The following is a 16,443-nucleotide window of genomic DNA, read 5'->3' on the forward strand; positions in this document are numbered from 1 at the left end:
TCAACGTCTAGAGTGAAGAGGCCCTGGTCTTCAGGGCAGAGTGTCAAAGAAAAAGCCATATCTGAGACTGGCTAATAAAAGGAAAAGATTAATATGGGCAAAAGAACACAAACATTGGACAGAGGAAGATTAGTAAAAAGTGTTATGGACAGACGAATCCAAGTTTGAGGTGTTTGGATCACACAGAAGAACATTTATGAGATGCAGAACAGCTGAAAAGATGCTGGAAGAGTGCCTGACATCATCTGTCAAGCATGGTGGAGGTAATGTGATGGTATGGGGTTGCTTTGGTGCTGGTAAAGTGGGTGATTGGTACAAGGTAAAAGGGATTTTGAATAAGGAAGGCTATCACTCCATTTTGCAAAGCCATGCCATACCCTGTGGACAGCGCTTGATAGGAGCCAGTTTCATCCTACAACAGGACAATGACCCTAAGCACACCTCCAAATTATGCAAGAACTATTTAGGGAAGGCAGCTGGTATTCTATCTATAATGGAGTGGCCAGCGCAGTCACCAGATTTCAACCCCATTGAGTTCTTGTGGGAGCAGCTTGACCGTATGGTACGCAAAAAGTGCCCATCAAGCCAAACCAACTTGTGGGAGGGGCTTCTGGAAGCATGGGGTGGAATTTCTCCAGATTACCTCAGCAAATTAACTGCTAGAATGCCAAAGGCCTGCAATGCTGTAAGTGCTGCAAAGGGAGCATTCTTTACCGAAAGCAAAGCTTGAAGGAGAAAATTATTATTTCAAATAAAAATCTTTTTTTCGAACCTTGTCAGTGTCTGGACTAGATTTTAAACTAATTTGGCAACTCATTTGATTAATAAAAGTATGAGTTTTCATGGAAAACACAAAATTGTCTGGGTGACCCCAAACTTTTGAATGGTAGTGCATATATACAGTGGGGCAAAAAAGTATTTAGTCAGTCAGCAATAGTGCAAGTTCCACCACTTAAAAAGATGAGAGGCGTCTGTAATTTACATCATAGGTAGACCTCAACTATGGGAGACAAACTGAGAAAAAAAAATCCAGAAAATCACATTGTCTGTTTTTTTTTCATTTTATTTGCATATTATGGTGGAAAATAAGTATTTGGCCAGAAACAAAATTTCATCTCAATACTTTGTGATATATCCTTTGTTGGCAATGACAGAGGTCAAACGTTTTCTGTAAGTCTTTACAAGGTTGCCACACACTGTTGTTGGTATGTTGGCCCATTCCTCCATGCAGATCTCCTCTAGAGCAGTGATGTTTTTGGCTTTTCGTTTGGCAACACGGACTTTCAACTCCCTCCAAAGGTTTTCTATAGGGTTGAGATCTGGAGACTGGCTAGGCCACTCCAGGACCTTGAAATGCTTCTTACGAAGCCACTCCTTCGTTGCCCTGGCGGTGTGCTTTGGATCATTGTCATGTTGAAAGACCCAGCCACGTTTCATCATCAATGCCCTTGCTGATGGAAGGAGGTTTGCACTCAAAATCTCACGATACATGGCCCCATTCATTCTTTCATGTACCCGGATCAGTCGTCCTGGCCCCTTTGCAGAGAAACAGCCCCAAGGCATGATGTTTCCACCACCATGCTTTACAGTAGGTATGGTGTTTGATGGATGCAACTCAGTATTCTTTTTCCTCCAAACACGACAAGTTGTGTTTCTACCAAACAGTTCCAGTTTGGTTTCATCAGACCATAGGACATTCTCCCAAAACTCCTCTGGATCATCCAAATGCTCTCTAGCAAACTTCAGACGGGCCCGGACATGTACAGGCTTAAGCAGTGGGACACGTCTGGCACTGCAGGATCTGAGTCCATGGTGGCGTAGTGTGTTACTTATGGTAGGCCTTGTTACATTGGTCCCAGCTCTCTGCAGTTCATTCACTAGGTCCCCCCGCGTGGTTCTGGGATTTTTGCTCACCGTTCTTGTGATCATTCTGACCCCACGGGGTGGGATTTTGCGTGGAGCACCAGATCGAGGGAGATTATCAGTGGTCTTGTATGTCTTCCATTTTCTAATTATTGCTCCCACAGTTGATTTCTTCACTCCAAGCTGGTTGGCTATTGCAGATTCTGTCTTCCCAGCCTGGTGCAGGGCTACAATTTTGTTTCTGGTGTCCTTTGACAGCTCTTTGGTCTTCACCATAGTGGAGTTTGGAGTCAGACTGTTTGAGGGTGTGCACAGGTGTCTTTTATACTGATAACAAGTTTAAACAGGTGCCATTACTACAGGTAATGAGTGGAGGAAAGAGGAGACTCTTAAAGAAGAAGTTACAGGTCTGTGAGAGCCAGAAATCTTGATTGCTTGTTTCTGACCAAATACTTATTTTCCACCATAATATGCAAATAAAATGAAAAAAAAACAGACAATGTGATTTTCTGGATTTTTTTTTCTCAGTTTGTCTCCCATAGTTGAGGTCTACCTATGATGTAAATTACAGACGCCTCATCTTTTTAAGTGGTGGAACTTGCACTATTGCTGACTGACTAAATACTTTTTTGCCCCACTGTATAGATAGATAGATAGATAGATAGATATAGATACTTTAGGGTTTATGTGTACATATACAGTATATGTATATTTTGTAGGGCGTATGTGTACATATATATGAACATACTGTAGGGTTTATATGTATATACTGTATCTATATATGTAGATTCTGTAAGGTTTTTGTGTGTGTATATGAACTGTAGGGTTTATGTGTACATATACTGTATATGTACATACTGTAGAGTTTATGGGTTTATGTATATATATATATATATATATATGTATATACAGACACATAAACCCTAAAAGTATCTAAGTAGCTACTTTATGGTTAATGTGTGTGTGTATATATGCACATACTTTATGGCTTAAGGGTATGTGCACACATTGCAGATTTGCAGTTTTAACAACTTTGAACAGGTGTGAGTGTACAACTTTGAGTAACAAAATGTGGTTTGGCTGGTTTTAGTCAGAAAATAACAGCTAGCTGCCGCCTTAGCTTCAGTTGAGAGCTTATTTCTGTCAGGAGTGGTTTAGTGTACTTTTTCTCTTGCATGCGAGTCGTTTTGCCTTCATTGGAGATGTCAGAAGTTGTTTCTTTACTGGCTTTGTTGGAGGTCATTTTGCAGGGCTCTGGCAGTGCTCCTCCTGTTCCTCCTTGCACAAAGACAGAGGTAGCGGTCATGCTGCAGGGTAGTTGCCCTCCTACGGCCCCCTCAGCGTCTCCTAGTGTACTGGCCTGTCTCCTGGTAGTGCCTCCAGCCTCTGGACACTACGCTGACAGACACAGCAAACCTTCTTGCCACAGCTCACATTGATGTGCCATCCTGGATGAGCTGCACTACCTGAGCCACTTGTGTGGGTTGTAGAGTCTGTCTCATGCTACCACGAGTGTGAAAGCATAACCAACATTCAAAAGTGACCAAAACATCAGCCAGAAAGCATTGGTACTGAGATGTGGTCTGTGGTCCCCACCTGCAGAACAACTCCTTTATTGAGGGTGTCTTGATAACTGCCAATAATTTCCATCTGTTGTCTATTCCATTTGCACAACAGCATGTGAAATTGTCAGTCAGTGCTGCTTCCTAAGTGGACAGTTTGATTTCACAGAAGTTTGATCCACTTGGAGTTATATTCTGTTGTTTATGTGTTCCCTTTATTTTTTTGAGCAGTGTATATCTATCTATGTATAGATATATCTATCTACAGATTATCTATAGATATATTTATAGATGTATCTATAGATAGATATATCTATACATATATATCTATAGATAGATGTATAATAGCAAGGCCAATGTTTATTAATGAACAATGTTTAATTTGGAAAAAAAAAATGGCATGGGCTTCCGTGCAATTTTCTGTGCCAGAGGAAAATCCGACAACTGGGTGCAGGTATTCATAGTCTAGGACGGTACCATGGTTGTTGGCCGCCCCGGCTACAAACATCTTCCTCCAGCAGCCCCAGAAATGGCGCATCTCTAAGATGCACCAATTACGGCACTTAGCCTCTCTCTTCCCATTGCCCTGTAGCGGTGGCATATGGGGTAACAAGGGGTTAATGTCACCTTTGAATTGTAAGGTGACAATAAGGCTAAGTGCACACGTAGCAGAAAATTTCTGCTTAAAAACCTGACTCCCTTCCCAGAAATCGCGCGTTTTTTTCTGCGCGTTTTCCACGCATTTTTTTTTCCGCGCGTTATCAAAACACATAGAACTAGCCAGAAACACTGAAAAATCTGCGAAATTAATGAGCATGCTGCGTTTTTTTCGCAATAAAAAACGCATCAATATGCGCAAAAAGTGCAAAATGCATAGAAATGAATGGGAAGCTTATGTTTAGCGGTTTTATAGAGGTTTTACTGGAAAAACCGCTAAAAATACCGCTAAAAATACTGCTAAAAAACGCTGTGTGTGAACACAGCCTAAGCCTGGTTAGTAATGGAGCGGTATCAATAAGACACCTATCCATTACTAATCTTATAGTTGTTAAGGATTAAAAAAAAAGACACAGCCAGAAAAAGCCTTTTAATTAAATAAAACACTACACAGTTTTGCCATCTTTATTATACGCCTAATCCATGCGACGCCCTCGATCTCCTGAAAAAAACAAAAAACAACAACAAATACTCCCTGTTCCGATGTAGTCCATTTAATAACGAGTGTCCCTTGACAATCTCCCCTGCAGAACAATGACATCGGGTGTTGTCACTGCTCTACAGGGCCTCCCACGATGTACTGACAGGAGACGATGGCTCCTGCAGTGCATCACTGAGGTTACTTGAGTTTAGGCTCTCACTTTACAGCAATGCTGCATGAGAATTAGGGTTACGGGACCTTTTTCCCGGCAGAGGAGGGATACATCGCTAAGGATTACCTCCACCTGTCAGTTGATCGCGGGAGCCCCTGTAGAGCACTGACATCACCCGATGTCAGTGTTCTATATGGGAGATCGTCATGGACACATGTTTTTAACTGGACGATGGCGGAAAGGTAAGTATAGCTTGGTTTATTATTTTATTTTTGGTTACAGGAGAACAAGGGCTTCAGGGACTAGGTGATTGGTGAGTATGTACTCTATGTTATATTTACCATCTGTAATGTATGTGTATATGTTCTGTATGGTTTTTTTTTGTTTTTACACTTGACATGCATTATTACACCAAAAGACATGAGTCTAAATTGCCAAATGTACAAGTTTTATTAAATGCAAAAGCATAATATACAATACTCAATACAAAATACAGATAAAATAAGGACACTGCTATCCAAAAAGGGGAGCCTATATTGCACAAATGCCAAAAGCTGTATATACCGATAGATTCAGTGCATAAAGATCTCATACATATGTTAGATGGAGGTTACATCCATGAAAAATACATCTAGTCTAAAAAAGACCTTTCACAGCGAAAGCAGACATTACCAATCACCAAATTCATATGGATTCCTAGGTATACATATTGTACCACTCGGCTAACCAAGTACCTTGACCATATGACATAAGGGTATAAGTCCAATCAATATTTGAGCAAATAAAGAGATGTTTGCACCAAAGTACTTACATAAAGTATGGCACTTGCTTCCCTATCGCCCCAACGCGCGTTTCGCTTCTTCGTCAGAGCCTTAGGCTAAGTGCACACGTTGCAGAAAATTTCAGCACAAAAACCTGAATCCCTTCCCAGAAACCGCACCTATTTTTCCGCGGCGGTTTTTGTGCGTTTTTGATGCGTTTTTTACCGCAGCGGTTTCTAAACGCATGGGAGAAGCCAAAACCGCGGAAAAATCCGCAAAATTAATGAGCATGCTGCGTTTTTTACCGCGATACGTTTTTTTCGCGGTAAAAAACGCATCAATGTGCACAAAAAGTGGAAAATGCATAGAAATGACTGTGCAGCTTATTTTTAGCGGTTTTATAGTGAAAACCGCGGTAAAAACCGCTAAAAAAACGCTGTGTGTGAACACAGCCTAAGTGTGTGTGTATATACAGATAGATATTGCAGGTTTCTGTGTCTGTAGCTACTTTATGGCTGATGTCTGTATATGTAGATACTTTAGGGCTTATGTGTCTGTCTATATGTAGCGTTGGTTGCTGTGTGCCCGGGCGTCCTCCTCCCCTCAGCGCCTTGCTGGTAGCGCTCTTCTCGCAGACAGGAAGGAGGCCGCCCTCAGGCGGAGCAGCGGTGGGTGTACGCCGGCCCCTCCACAAGTGGCCGCAGCATCCCGCCGTCATCCCCACTGCCCCGTCTCTCCCGCCCGCCCTCCGCTGTCCGGTCTGCACCCCGGGGAGCGACAGCACGATGTCCCAGCACAATGTGACGGTGATCCGGACCACGGCCAGCAGCAGTAACGTGCAGCCCTCCAGCCCGGGGCTGATAGACCGAGGCTACCCCCGCTCCAGCGGCGCCACCCTCAAGCTGTGCCAAGCGGTAAGGCTCTCACCACCATGGTCCGGCCACTCGGACTCTGGAACAAGTGTGTGCAGTGGAGGATGTCTGGAGTTCTCAGCATAAACATTTGTAACTTCACTCAAAGTTTGAGAGCCGGAAAGCCCCCCTGCTGTGCCCGTGCTGAGGGTCGGCACCCTGATAGTGATTGCTATCTTCCCGTGCGGTGGTTGGCACATGCTGTGGAGGCTTGTGTGGCTGGCATTGGCGTACTGTTATCAGACATTACTATGGGGGTGAGCGCTAGTGTTATGGGGGCACAGGAGTGTGCTCCCTAAGCTGTTGGACCTTGTTTATGTCTCTGTTCATATGGATATTCCGTCTGATTTCACTATTATACTAGGCCAGGACTGACTGGCAAAACTGCAAAAAATGCTTTTATTGGATAGAAACCGCCCCTCTGTGAGCTCCTATGGGAAGTGGCCGGGGTCCCAAAACTTAAGAAGTTTCCTACTTTCATGATATCTTTGCCCCTGGAGGTCCCAGGAGTGAGATATTAATGTCCTGTTTCCTGTTATGATTTTGGCTTTCCATAGATACAATATATATACCATGACTCACATCTATCTGCCAGCTTTTATTTGGGACTGATCGGCAGGCTTTACAGTGATATAAAGTAAATGTGTTCTGTTTGTGACTTTGCCACAATGCCAGAACTATATCTGCCATAACTATAAGATCTATGCCGTTCATTAAAAAAAAAACAATATTCATAACTTGAGAAGGAAACAAAGCAGTTCTCTGTTAGCAGTTCTCTGTTAGCAGTCTGTTAGCAGTTCTCTGTTAGTAGTTCTCTGTTAGTAGGGAGACGAGGTCCATGGGTTATCTCCACAGGTCATAAATCTGTCGCCTTCCATATTCTTTTGCAAGCTGTGCCTGGAATTCGTGTCTGCAATCCATCAGATGACCAACTTCAATTACCTGGTTTCAGCAGGGTGGGTCCCTGCTGAATAAGGGTCATGTGGAGGTCGGCGTGCTACATTTTGTTCTGTTTAATTCATGATGAAGCCAAGCCTCAGGCTGAGTTCACACGTGGCGTTTTTTTTCACATTTCCGCGGCGGTTTTGACCGCGAAAACTAAGCATCCCATGCATTCCTATGGGATTCCGCAATGCTGTGCTAATGCTGCGGTTTTTACCATGGCGGAATTGCTTCACGGTAAAAACGCAGCATGCTCATTAATTTCGTGGAATCGCAACGATCCCGCACACATAGGAATGCATTGTTCTGCTTACTTTCCGCGTGTGGCTGTACCCAGCATGCGAAAAGTAAGCAGAACATTTGCGGATGGTACCCACGGGGTCCGGAGGAGAGGAGACTGTCCTCCGGGCTTTGGGTACCATATCCCAGTAAAAATTGAACTTAAAATAAAAAATATTGTTATTCTCACCTTCCGGCATCCCGCGCAGCCTTCCCGCCTCTCTCCACGCTCCCGGTCCCAGTAAGCCTTTGCGAGCGATGACGTCCGTTCTCGCGGTCATTCGCGCGACGTCATCGCAAATGACCGCGAGACGTCGCAATCCCGCGAGAACGGACGTCATCGCCGTAATTGTTGCAAAGGACTACTGGGACCGGGAGTGTGGAGAGAGGCGGGAAGGCTGCGCGGGACGCCGGAAGGTAAGAATAACAATATATATATATTTTTATTATTTTTTACATTCTATCTTTTACTACTGATGCTGCATAGGCGGCCTCAATAGTAAAAAGTTGGTCACACTCGTCAAACACTATGTTTGACGGGTGTGACCAACCTGTCAATCAGTTCTCCAAGCAATGCTCCAGATCGCTTGGAAAACGCTAGCAATTCTGCAAGCTAATTACGCTTGCAAAATGCTAGTTTTTCCACGGGAAAATCGCGGGAATTTAAAATGCGATTTTCCCGCGGAATGGAATTCCGGAATTCTCACGGTAATTTCCGCGAGAGTTCCGCTACGTGTGAACCCTGCCTCAGTGTTCCCTATGAGAACTATGAGGTGGCTTTATAGACTTTACAATTACATCTATGAAGGGGATATTCATCATCGCTTCCTCTTTTTTTCCCCTTCCAATTTTAAACTGTTTAAAAATGATTGTCTATTGTAGTCGTTCTGCACCTGGTATATGGAAGAAGTGCCGTCTCCCACCCCTGTTGTGTTGTAGACCCTTTACTAGTTGTGCCTAGTGCTCCTCCTTCAGATGCAATAATATACCATTTCCTCTGTGACCTCATGTGAAGTCTGCACCTGTTTTATGTTACGGGTGATGGTTCTTAACATTGATGTTGGAGATATTTTTGTTAGGACATAAAATGTGAAGGGAAAAAAAACCCCATGCATTGCAAAGGTGATATCTGTGATAAAAATCATAACTATAAGGCTAAGTGCACACGTACCGGAACTCTCGCGGAAATTACAGCGAGAATTCCGGAATTCCAGTCCGCGGGAAAATCGCATTTTAAATTCCTGCGATTTTCCCGCGGAAAAACTAGCATTTTGCAAGCGTATTTAGCTTGCAAAATGCTAGCGTTCTCCAAGCGATCTGTAGCATCGCTTGGAGAACTGATTGACAGGTTGGTCACACTCGTCAAACATAGTGTTTGATGAGTGTGACCAACTTTTTACTACTGAGGCCGCCTATGCGGCATCAATAGTAAAAGATAGAATGTAAAAAAAAAAAAAAATAGTGTTATTCTCACCCTCCGGCGTCCCGCGCATCCGTTCCCAGTAATCCTTTGCGAAAATGCCCGCGATGACGTCAGTTCTCGCGGGATCGCGACGTCTCGCGGTAATTCGCGATGACCGCGAGAACGGACGCCATCGCAGGCATTTTCGCAAAGGATTACTGGGACCGGAGCGTGAAGAGAAGCAGGAAGACTGCGCGGGACGTCGGAGGGTGAGAATAACAATATTTTTTTATTTTTAAATTCTATTTTTTGTAGGGATATGGTACCCAAAGCCCGGAGGACAGTCTCCTCTCCTCCGGACCGTGGGCACCATCCGCAAATGTTCTGCTTACTTTCCGCATGGTGGGCACAGCCACATGCGGAAAGTAAGCGGAACAATGCATTCCTATGGGTGCGGGATCGCCGCGATTCCGCAAATTAATGAGCATGCTGCGGTTTTTACCGCGAAGCGATTCCGCCGCGGTAAAAACCGCAGCATTAGTACAGCATTGCGGAATCCCATAAGAATGCATGGGATGCTTATTTTTCGCGTTTTTGCGGCAAAATCGCGCGGTTAAAACCGCCGCGGAAACGCGAAAAAAATGCCACGTGTGAACTCAGCCTAAATGAACGTGCTTCTGAATTGAGATGACCTATTGACAGAAGACACGGTGGTCATTTTATCTGAAATGTGAAGAATTTTTTTAACCCCTTAATGACCGGAGTTTTTCCGGTTTTGCGTTTTCATTTTTAGCTCCCCTTCTTCCCAGAGTCGTAACTTTTTTTATCAATATGGCCATGTGAGGGCTTATTTTTTGCGGGACGAGTTGTACTTTTGAACAACATCGTTGGTTTTACCATATCGTGTACTCAAAAATGGGGAAAAAAAATTCCAAGTGCGGTGAAATTGCAAAAAAAAGTGCAATCCCACACTTTTTTTTTTGCTAGGTTCACTAAACGCTAAAACTGACCTGCCGTTATGATTCTCCAGGTCATTACAAGTTCATAGACACCAAACATGTCTAGGTTATTTTTTTATCTAAGTGGTGAAAGAAAATTCCAAAGTTTGCTTAAAAAAAAAAATTGCCCCATTTTCCAAGATCCGTAGCGTCTCCATTTTTCGTGATCTGGGGTCGGGTGAAGGCTTATTTTTTCCGTGCCGGGCTGACGTTTTTAATGATACCACTTTAGTGCAGATACGTTCTTTTGATCGCCCGTTATTGCATTTTAATGCAATGTCGCGGCGACCAAAAAAACGTAATTCTGGCATTTCGATTTTTCTCTAGCTACGCCATTTAGCGATCAGGTTAAACTTTTTTTTGATCAGGATATTCTGAACGTGGTGATACCTAATATGTGTATGTGTTTGTTTTTTTATTTTGAATGGGGCGAAAAGGGGGTGATATGAGCTTTTATTTTTTTTCATATTTTTAAAAACTTTTTTTTAACTTTTGGCATGCTTCAGTAGCCTCCATGGGAGACTAGAAGCTGCCATAGCTTGATCGGCTCTGCTACATATAGGCGATGAGCAGATCACCTGTATGTAGCAGAATGACAGCATTGCTATGAGCACCGACCACAGGGTGGCGCTCATAGCAATCCGGCATCAACAGCCATAGAGGTCTTAAGGAAACCTCTGGTTGTTATGCCAACACATCGATGACCCCCTGATCACGTGACGGGGGTCAGCAATGCGTATATTTCCGGCCGATGGCCGGAAGCACGCGTTAAGTGCCGCTGTCAGTTTGACAGCGGCATTTAATTAGTTAATAGGTGCGGGTGAATCGCGATTCCACCTGCGCCTATTGCGGGCACATGTCAGCTGTTCAAAACAGCTGACATGTCCCAGCTTTGATGCGGGTTCACCGCCGGAGCCCACCTCAAAGCGGGGGTACTGCCATTGGACGTGCTATAACGTCCAATGGCAATAAGGGGTCAAATATGACTTATTAAAAAAATAAAAATACCCTTACTGATACCAATAAGTAAGGGTATGAAGAGTTATTTGAAATTTTTGTTAATAAACCCCTAAAATAGCTTAAAAAAATCTTTGAAAGATCTTTTTTTGGGGGGCGTGGAGGAGGGGATATTAAAAAAAAAAAAAGAAAAAAATCAAAATATTTGCCAGAGTCAAACTTGTGCAAAAAGCTTTATTACTCTGACCTATTTACTATAAGGACATGTTCACATGTCTAGTATTTGGTGACTTTTTTACCACCAGTATTTGTAAGCCAAAATCAGGAGTGGAACAATCAGCAGAAAAGTAGAATAGAAACACGTCACCACTTCTGGATTTATCACCCACTCCTGGTTTTGACTTACAAATACTGAGGTAAAAAAAAAAATCACCAATACTTGTGTGCATGTGGCCTTACTTATGCCAATAATAGGCATTAATTATACTACAGACAAAAAATATGCCAAAATTATTAGAGAGAACCTATCATCACGATTTGATTTGTTAAAATAAAGGTACAAACGCGGCCCCTTTGCATTTGTGCAAGCCTTCTATTTTACAGTTCTCACCAGCGCCACCCTTGCTGCTGGCGGCGCTTGCTCATATTCATCTCCCAGTGGTCTTCAGCAAAATGGCGCCGGGGGCGGTACATGCACAGATTTAGACCTCTGCTCATCATTGAGGGGCCACGGCAGAGTTAAAAACCCTACCCACAGTCCCGCTCCAATGCACTAAGAAGATATTGCTCAAAAACCTCTAACGTGAATTAAGCAAGAACCAGGATGCGGATTTCTTCCCTAGAGGTATTTATTAAATCAGTATAAAAGCGCCACTATGACCGTAACTTTATTTTAACATATTAGTTATTATTTTAAGAAGTATGCACCTCTGGGTATCTGACACAAATCGGAGTACAAATTTAGCTTATAGTGTTAAGCCCCCATTACACATAAAGATGTCCCAAGCGATCCGACATGGATGGGATCGCTGGGACATCGTTAGGCTGATCTCTGGTGAGCTGTCACATAGACAGGACCAGCGAGCAAGCTGGTTTCTAATGTAAACATCGGGTATCCAGGAGCCGCGGCTCTTAGATACCCGATGTTTACCTTGGAAACCGGCGTACACACTGGTTTCCAAGGTAAACATCGGTATCTAAGAGGCGCGCGGCTCCTGGATACCCGCTGTTTACCTTGGAAACCAGTTTGCTCGCTGGTCCTGATCACTGGAGGGGCTGTCTGAGGACTTTAGAATCAAAATTGTTGAAAAATATCAACAATCTCAAGGTTACAAGTCCATCTCCAGAGATCTTGATGTTCGTTTATCCACAGTGTGCAACCTAATCAACAAGTTTAGAACCCATGGCACTGTAGCTAATCTTCCTAGATATGAACAGCAGAGAAAATTGATAAAAGGTTGCAGCGCAGGATGGTTTGAATGGTGGATAAGCAGCCCCAATCAAGTTCTAAAGAAATTCAAGCTGTCCTGCAGACTCAGGATGCATCAATGTAAGCACAAATTATCCGTTGACATTTGAATGAAATGAAACACTGTGGCAGTAGACCCAGGAGGACCCCACTGTTGACACAGACGTAAAAACGCTAGACTGGAGATATACAGGGTGGGCCATTTATATGGATACACCTAAATAAAATGGGATTGGTTGGTGATATCAACTTCCTGTTTGTGGCACATTAGTATATGGGAGGGAGGAAACTTTTCAAGATGGGTGGTGACCATGGCGGCCATTTTGGAGTTGGCCATTTTGGATCCAACATTATTTTTCTAATGGGAAGAAGGTCATGTGACACATCAAACTTATTGAGAATTTCACAAGAAAAACAATGGTGTGCTTGGTTTCAACATAACTTCATTCTTTCATTAGTTATTTACAAGTTTATGACCACTTATAAAATGTGTTCAAAGTGCTGCCCATTGTGTTGGATTGTCAATGCAACCCTCTTCTCCCACTCTTGACACACTGATAACAACACCGCAGAAGAAATGCTAGTCTAAGGGGGTCAGATTCCTTGTAGGAATGTTCGGACCTGACACCCATAATGTGGTGGTGCACCATCTTGATGGAAAAACTCAGGGAACGTGCCATCTTCAGTGCATAAAGAGGGCAACACATCATCATGTTGCAAATTCAGATATCCAGTGGCATTGAGGTTTCCATTGATGAAGAATGGCCCCACTATCTTTGTACCCCATATACCACACCATGCCATTAATTATGGGTGTCAGGTCTGAGCATGCCTACATTAAAAGTTTCCTGGAAAGTAAATTGGTCGTCGTGGGCCAGTTGAATGGCCACCAAGGTCTCCCGATCTGACCCCCTTAGACTTTTATCTTTGGGGTCATCTGAAGGCAAATGTCTATGCTGTGAAGATACGAGATGTGCAGCATCTGAAACAACGGATACTTGAAGCCTGTGCTAGCAGCATCTCTTCTGTGTTGCTGTCAGTGTGTCAAGAGTGGGAGAAGAGGGTTGCATTGACAATCCAACACAATGGGCAGCACTTTGAACACCTTTTATAAGTGGTCATAAACTTATAAATAACTCATGCAAGAATAAAGTTACGTTAAAACCAAACACACCATTGTTTTTCTGGTGAAATTCCCAATATGTTTGATGTGTCATATGACCCTGACCCTCTTCCCATTAAAATATAAAGTTGGATCCAAAATGGCTGACTTCAAAATGGCCGCCATGGTCACCATCCATGTTGAAAAGTTTCCCCCCTCCCACATACTAATGTGCCACAAACAGGAAGTTGATATCACCAACCATTCCCATTTTATTTAGGTGTATCCATATGAATGGCCCACCCTGTATACCTTCCCTTCAGAGGATGACCAACCAATTCATATGGACTAGTAAGCCCAGAGTGGCCAGTAAAACAATTTAATATCCTTATGATTTGGGGGAATGGGAGTTCCGAATATATTAACATATCATAGAGCAGCCATTCTAGGGGGGATCCGGAGTTGGTGGCTAGTCTACCATACCAACAAATGGTTTCAAATAGAATCTTTCTTTGCTAAAGGGGGCTCAACCAGATCAGTATTGGAAACTGAGACAATTAAACATAGCTTCTATACTCTGTGCCGCCCAACAATGGAGGTTACCTTTAAATATTGGAGAACACTGGCCCCAAAATTGTTAAAAATTCCTCTAACGAATATCTCACTAAGAGCCCTTGAATCTCACATTCCTGTTCTTAATCTTCAAAAATGGGTAGAGGCGAGAGTTAAAAATGTACTAGACTTAAAGGACAATTTCTCGGTCATCCCCTTCGATTGATTGACAGCAAAATTTCCAGGGATTTGGCATAATTTTTACCAATACCTACAACTTCGACACCTCATCCAGACCTCCCCACAATCTGTATTTTTCACTCTCCCCATTGAACACCGGGCTAAGGCTGGAGTCACCCTGCCATAATTCTCGTGCAATAATCGCATCTCGCACTTCACTGACTGGCCGGCACCTCTCCTGACCTGAGCATGACGGCATAATGGATTACTATGCAGCTGTCAAGCTCAGGTCAGGAGAGGTGCCAGCCAGGGCAAGTTTTACATTGCGATTCTCGCACGAGAATTATGGCAGTGTGACTCCAGTCTAATAGTTATATTCTACGACCGGAACCTAATTCTGAAGGTGTTTCAATTTTATATAAAGCTCTGAATGAGATAGATTTAGCTGATAAACCACCCTATATGAAGCACTGGGAATCGGAATTAGATATATCCCTGGAACCGGACGAGTGGAGGGTGGGTTTGGGAGAGGTACAACGTGTATCCTCGCGTATAAACCATCTTCAACACTTGAAAAAGATACACCTACGATGATATCAGGGACCAGCGAAACTAGCTCATTTTGTTCCAAATCAGTCCTCACTATGTTTGGAAAGGATGTGGGGAGAAAGATACATTGGGTCATCTGTGGTGGTTTTGTCCCACAGTCACTAAATTTTGGGAGGGGGTAGGTGATCTTATTAACGGGTTCTCAAGATGCAGATATTATTGGACCTCAGCTTAATGGTAATTCACATTGGAACGGATAAGGTTCCTTTTGACCTTAGAGGTTCCCCAACTCCAATCTTCAAGGCCTCCACCAACAGGTCATGTTTTCAGGATTTTCTTCGTATTGCCCAGGTGATAATTGCATCACCTGTACAATCCAAGGGAAATCCTGAAAACATGACCTGTTGGTGGGCCTTGAGGACTGGAGTTGGGGAACCCAGCCTAACTCACATTTTAATTGCAGCTAGATTAACTCTCGAGGCTAAATGGAAAGATCAGAATGTACCTATTATTGAAGTGGTTGAAAGAATTAATGTAAATTGACAACATGAATTATCTTTGGCTCAGTCCTTAGCAGCTAAGAATAGAATATCCCTCATACGGGATCCCTGGTTAGACACTCCTATGTCCACCCCACTTCATTGAGACAGGACTAAATTTAGAAAAGTAATGGTGGAACCTGGAGCTCCTATGTGACCATGCACATGTTAAGCTTGGGTGTAATTATGGAGTAACAGTTGATATTACCTCCTTGTCCAATACATTAAATGTACTGCTTAATATTCAAAAGTTAATATACAATACGAGATTACTTGATGGAAAAGCTGAGATCAGTGTTATTGATAACTAACAGAGGATATCTGTGCTATATATGTGGTTCCACCAGCCATGTTGGCATGTGGCTGTATTGAATTTTGAAAACTTAATAAAATTTATTGGATTAAAAAAAAACCCCGCTAGACTGCAGTTTGCCAAAATGTACGTAAGCCAAAAACCTTCAGCATAAGACGAGGATTTCTGCACTGCAGTGTGTTTGTGTGTGTGTGTGTGTGTGTGTGTGTGTGTGTGTGTATATATATATATATACACACTAAGCTACATCAGACAACACTTCATACTCCTCATTTGATAATCAAATAACATCACAAGGTAATATCTAGTTTCAAATTATTCCAAGCACAAAGATGATGTTGTCTTTCACTCTTCAAAAAAACGGAAGAGGCACAGGAGCAGGGGAAGCAGGAAACTTAACAAGATATTACCAAAGAATGAAAAGAACAATGAAGATACAGTAATCAATCTCTCTAGCAATATTGTTACAGAAACACAAATGAGTGCCCCTTCTAGAGGTCTTACACTCTCTCCTACCAATGAGTTTGATGTCTATACAACTTTATTAGATGGTAATAAATTTTTGGGAATTTGACTTTACGCTGTAGTTATCAAACTTGAATATCCAACTTCTTTTTTCCAAGATAAAATGTTCCAGTTATACTTTGGGAGCTATAGATCAGAAACTTTCGGAAGATTTATTTGTAACACACCCTGTGACTCCTATTTTTCATTCTTTACCTAAGATGCACAAGGAACCCCCCACCCCACCCATT

The 16,443-nt window shown here is 42.9% G+C and overlaps 1 protein-coding gene across 2 annotated transcripts in view; it reads left to right on the forward strand.

Annotated features, from left to right (window-relative positions):
• Window positions 1-6,075: 6,075 nt before the first annotated feature.
• The window catches only part of CMTM7 (CKLF like MARVEL transmembrane domain containing 7), a 71,497-nt gene continuing 61,129 nt past the window's right edge, over window positions 6,076-16,443 (forward strand). Inside the window, exon 1 of one of the 2 annotated variants that reach the window (XM_073568696.1) lies at window positions 6,076-6,410. In XM_073568696.1, coding sequence (XP_073424797.1) covers window positions 6,282-6,410 — 129 coding nt within the window. In that variant the 5' untranslated portion in view covers window positions 6,076-6,281. Of the gene's footprint in view, window positions 6,411-6,483; window positions 6,665-16,443 lie in introns of those variants that run through there. The other variant, XM_073568699.1, reaches the window with a different exon arrangement.

This window comes from Dendrobates tinctorius, unplaced genomic scaffold (genome assembly GCF_039654945.1).
Source record: "Dendrobates tinctorius isolate UK_male_01 unplaced genomic scaffold, ASM3965494v1 ptg000005l, whole genome shotgun sequence".
In the NCBI taxonomy this organism is placed as follows: Eukaryota; Metazoa; Chordata; class Amphibia; order Anura; family Dendrobatidae; genus Dendrobates; species Dendrobates tinctorius.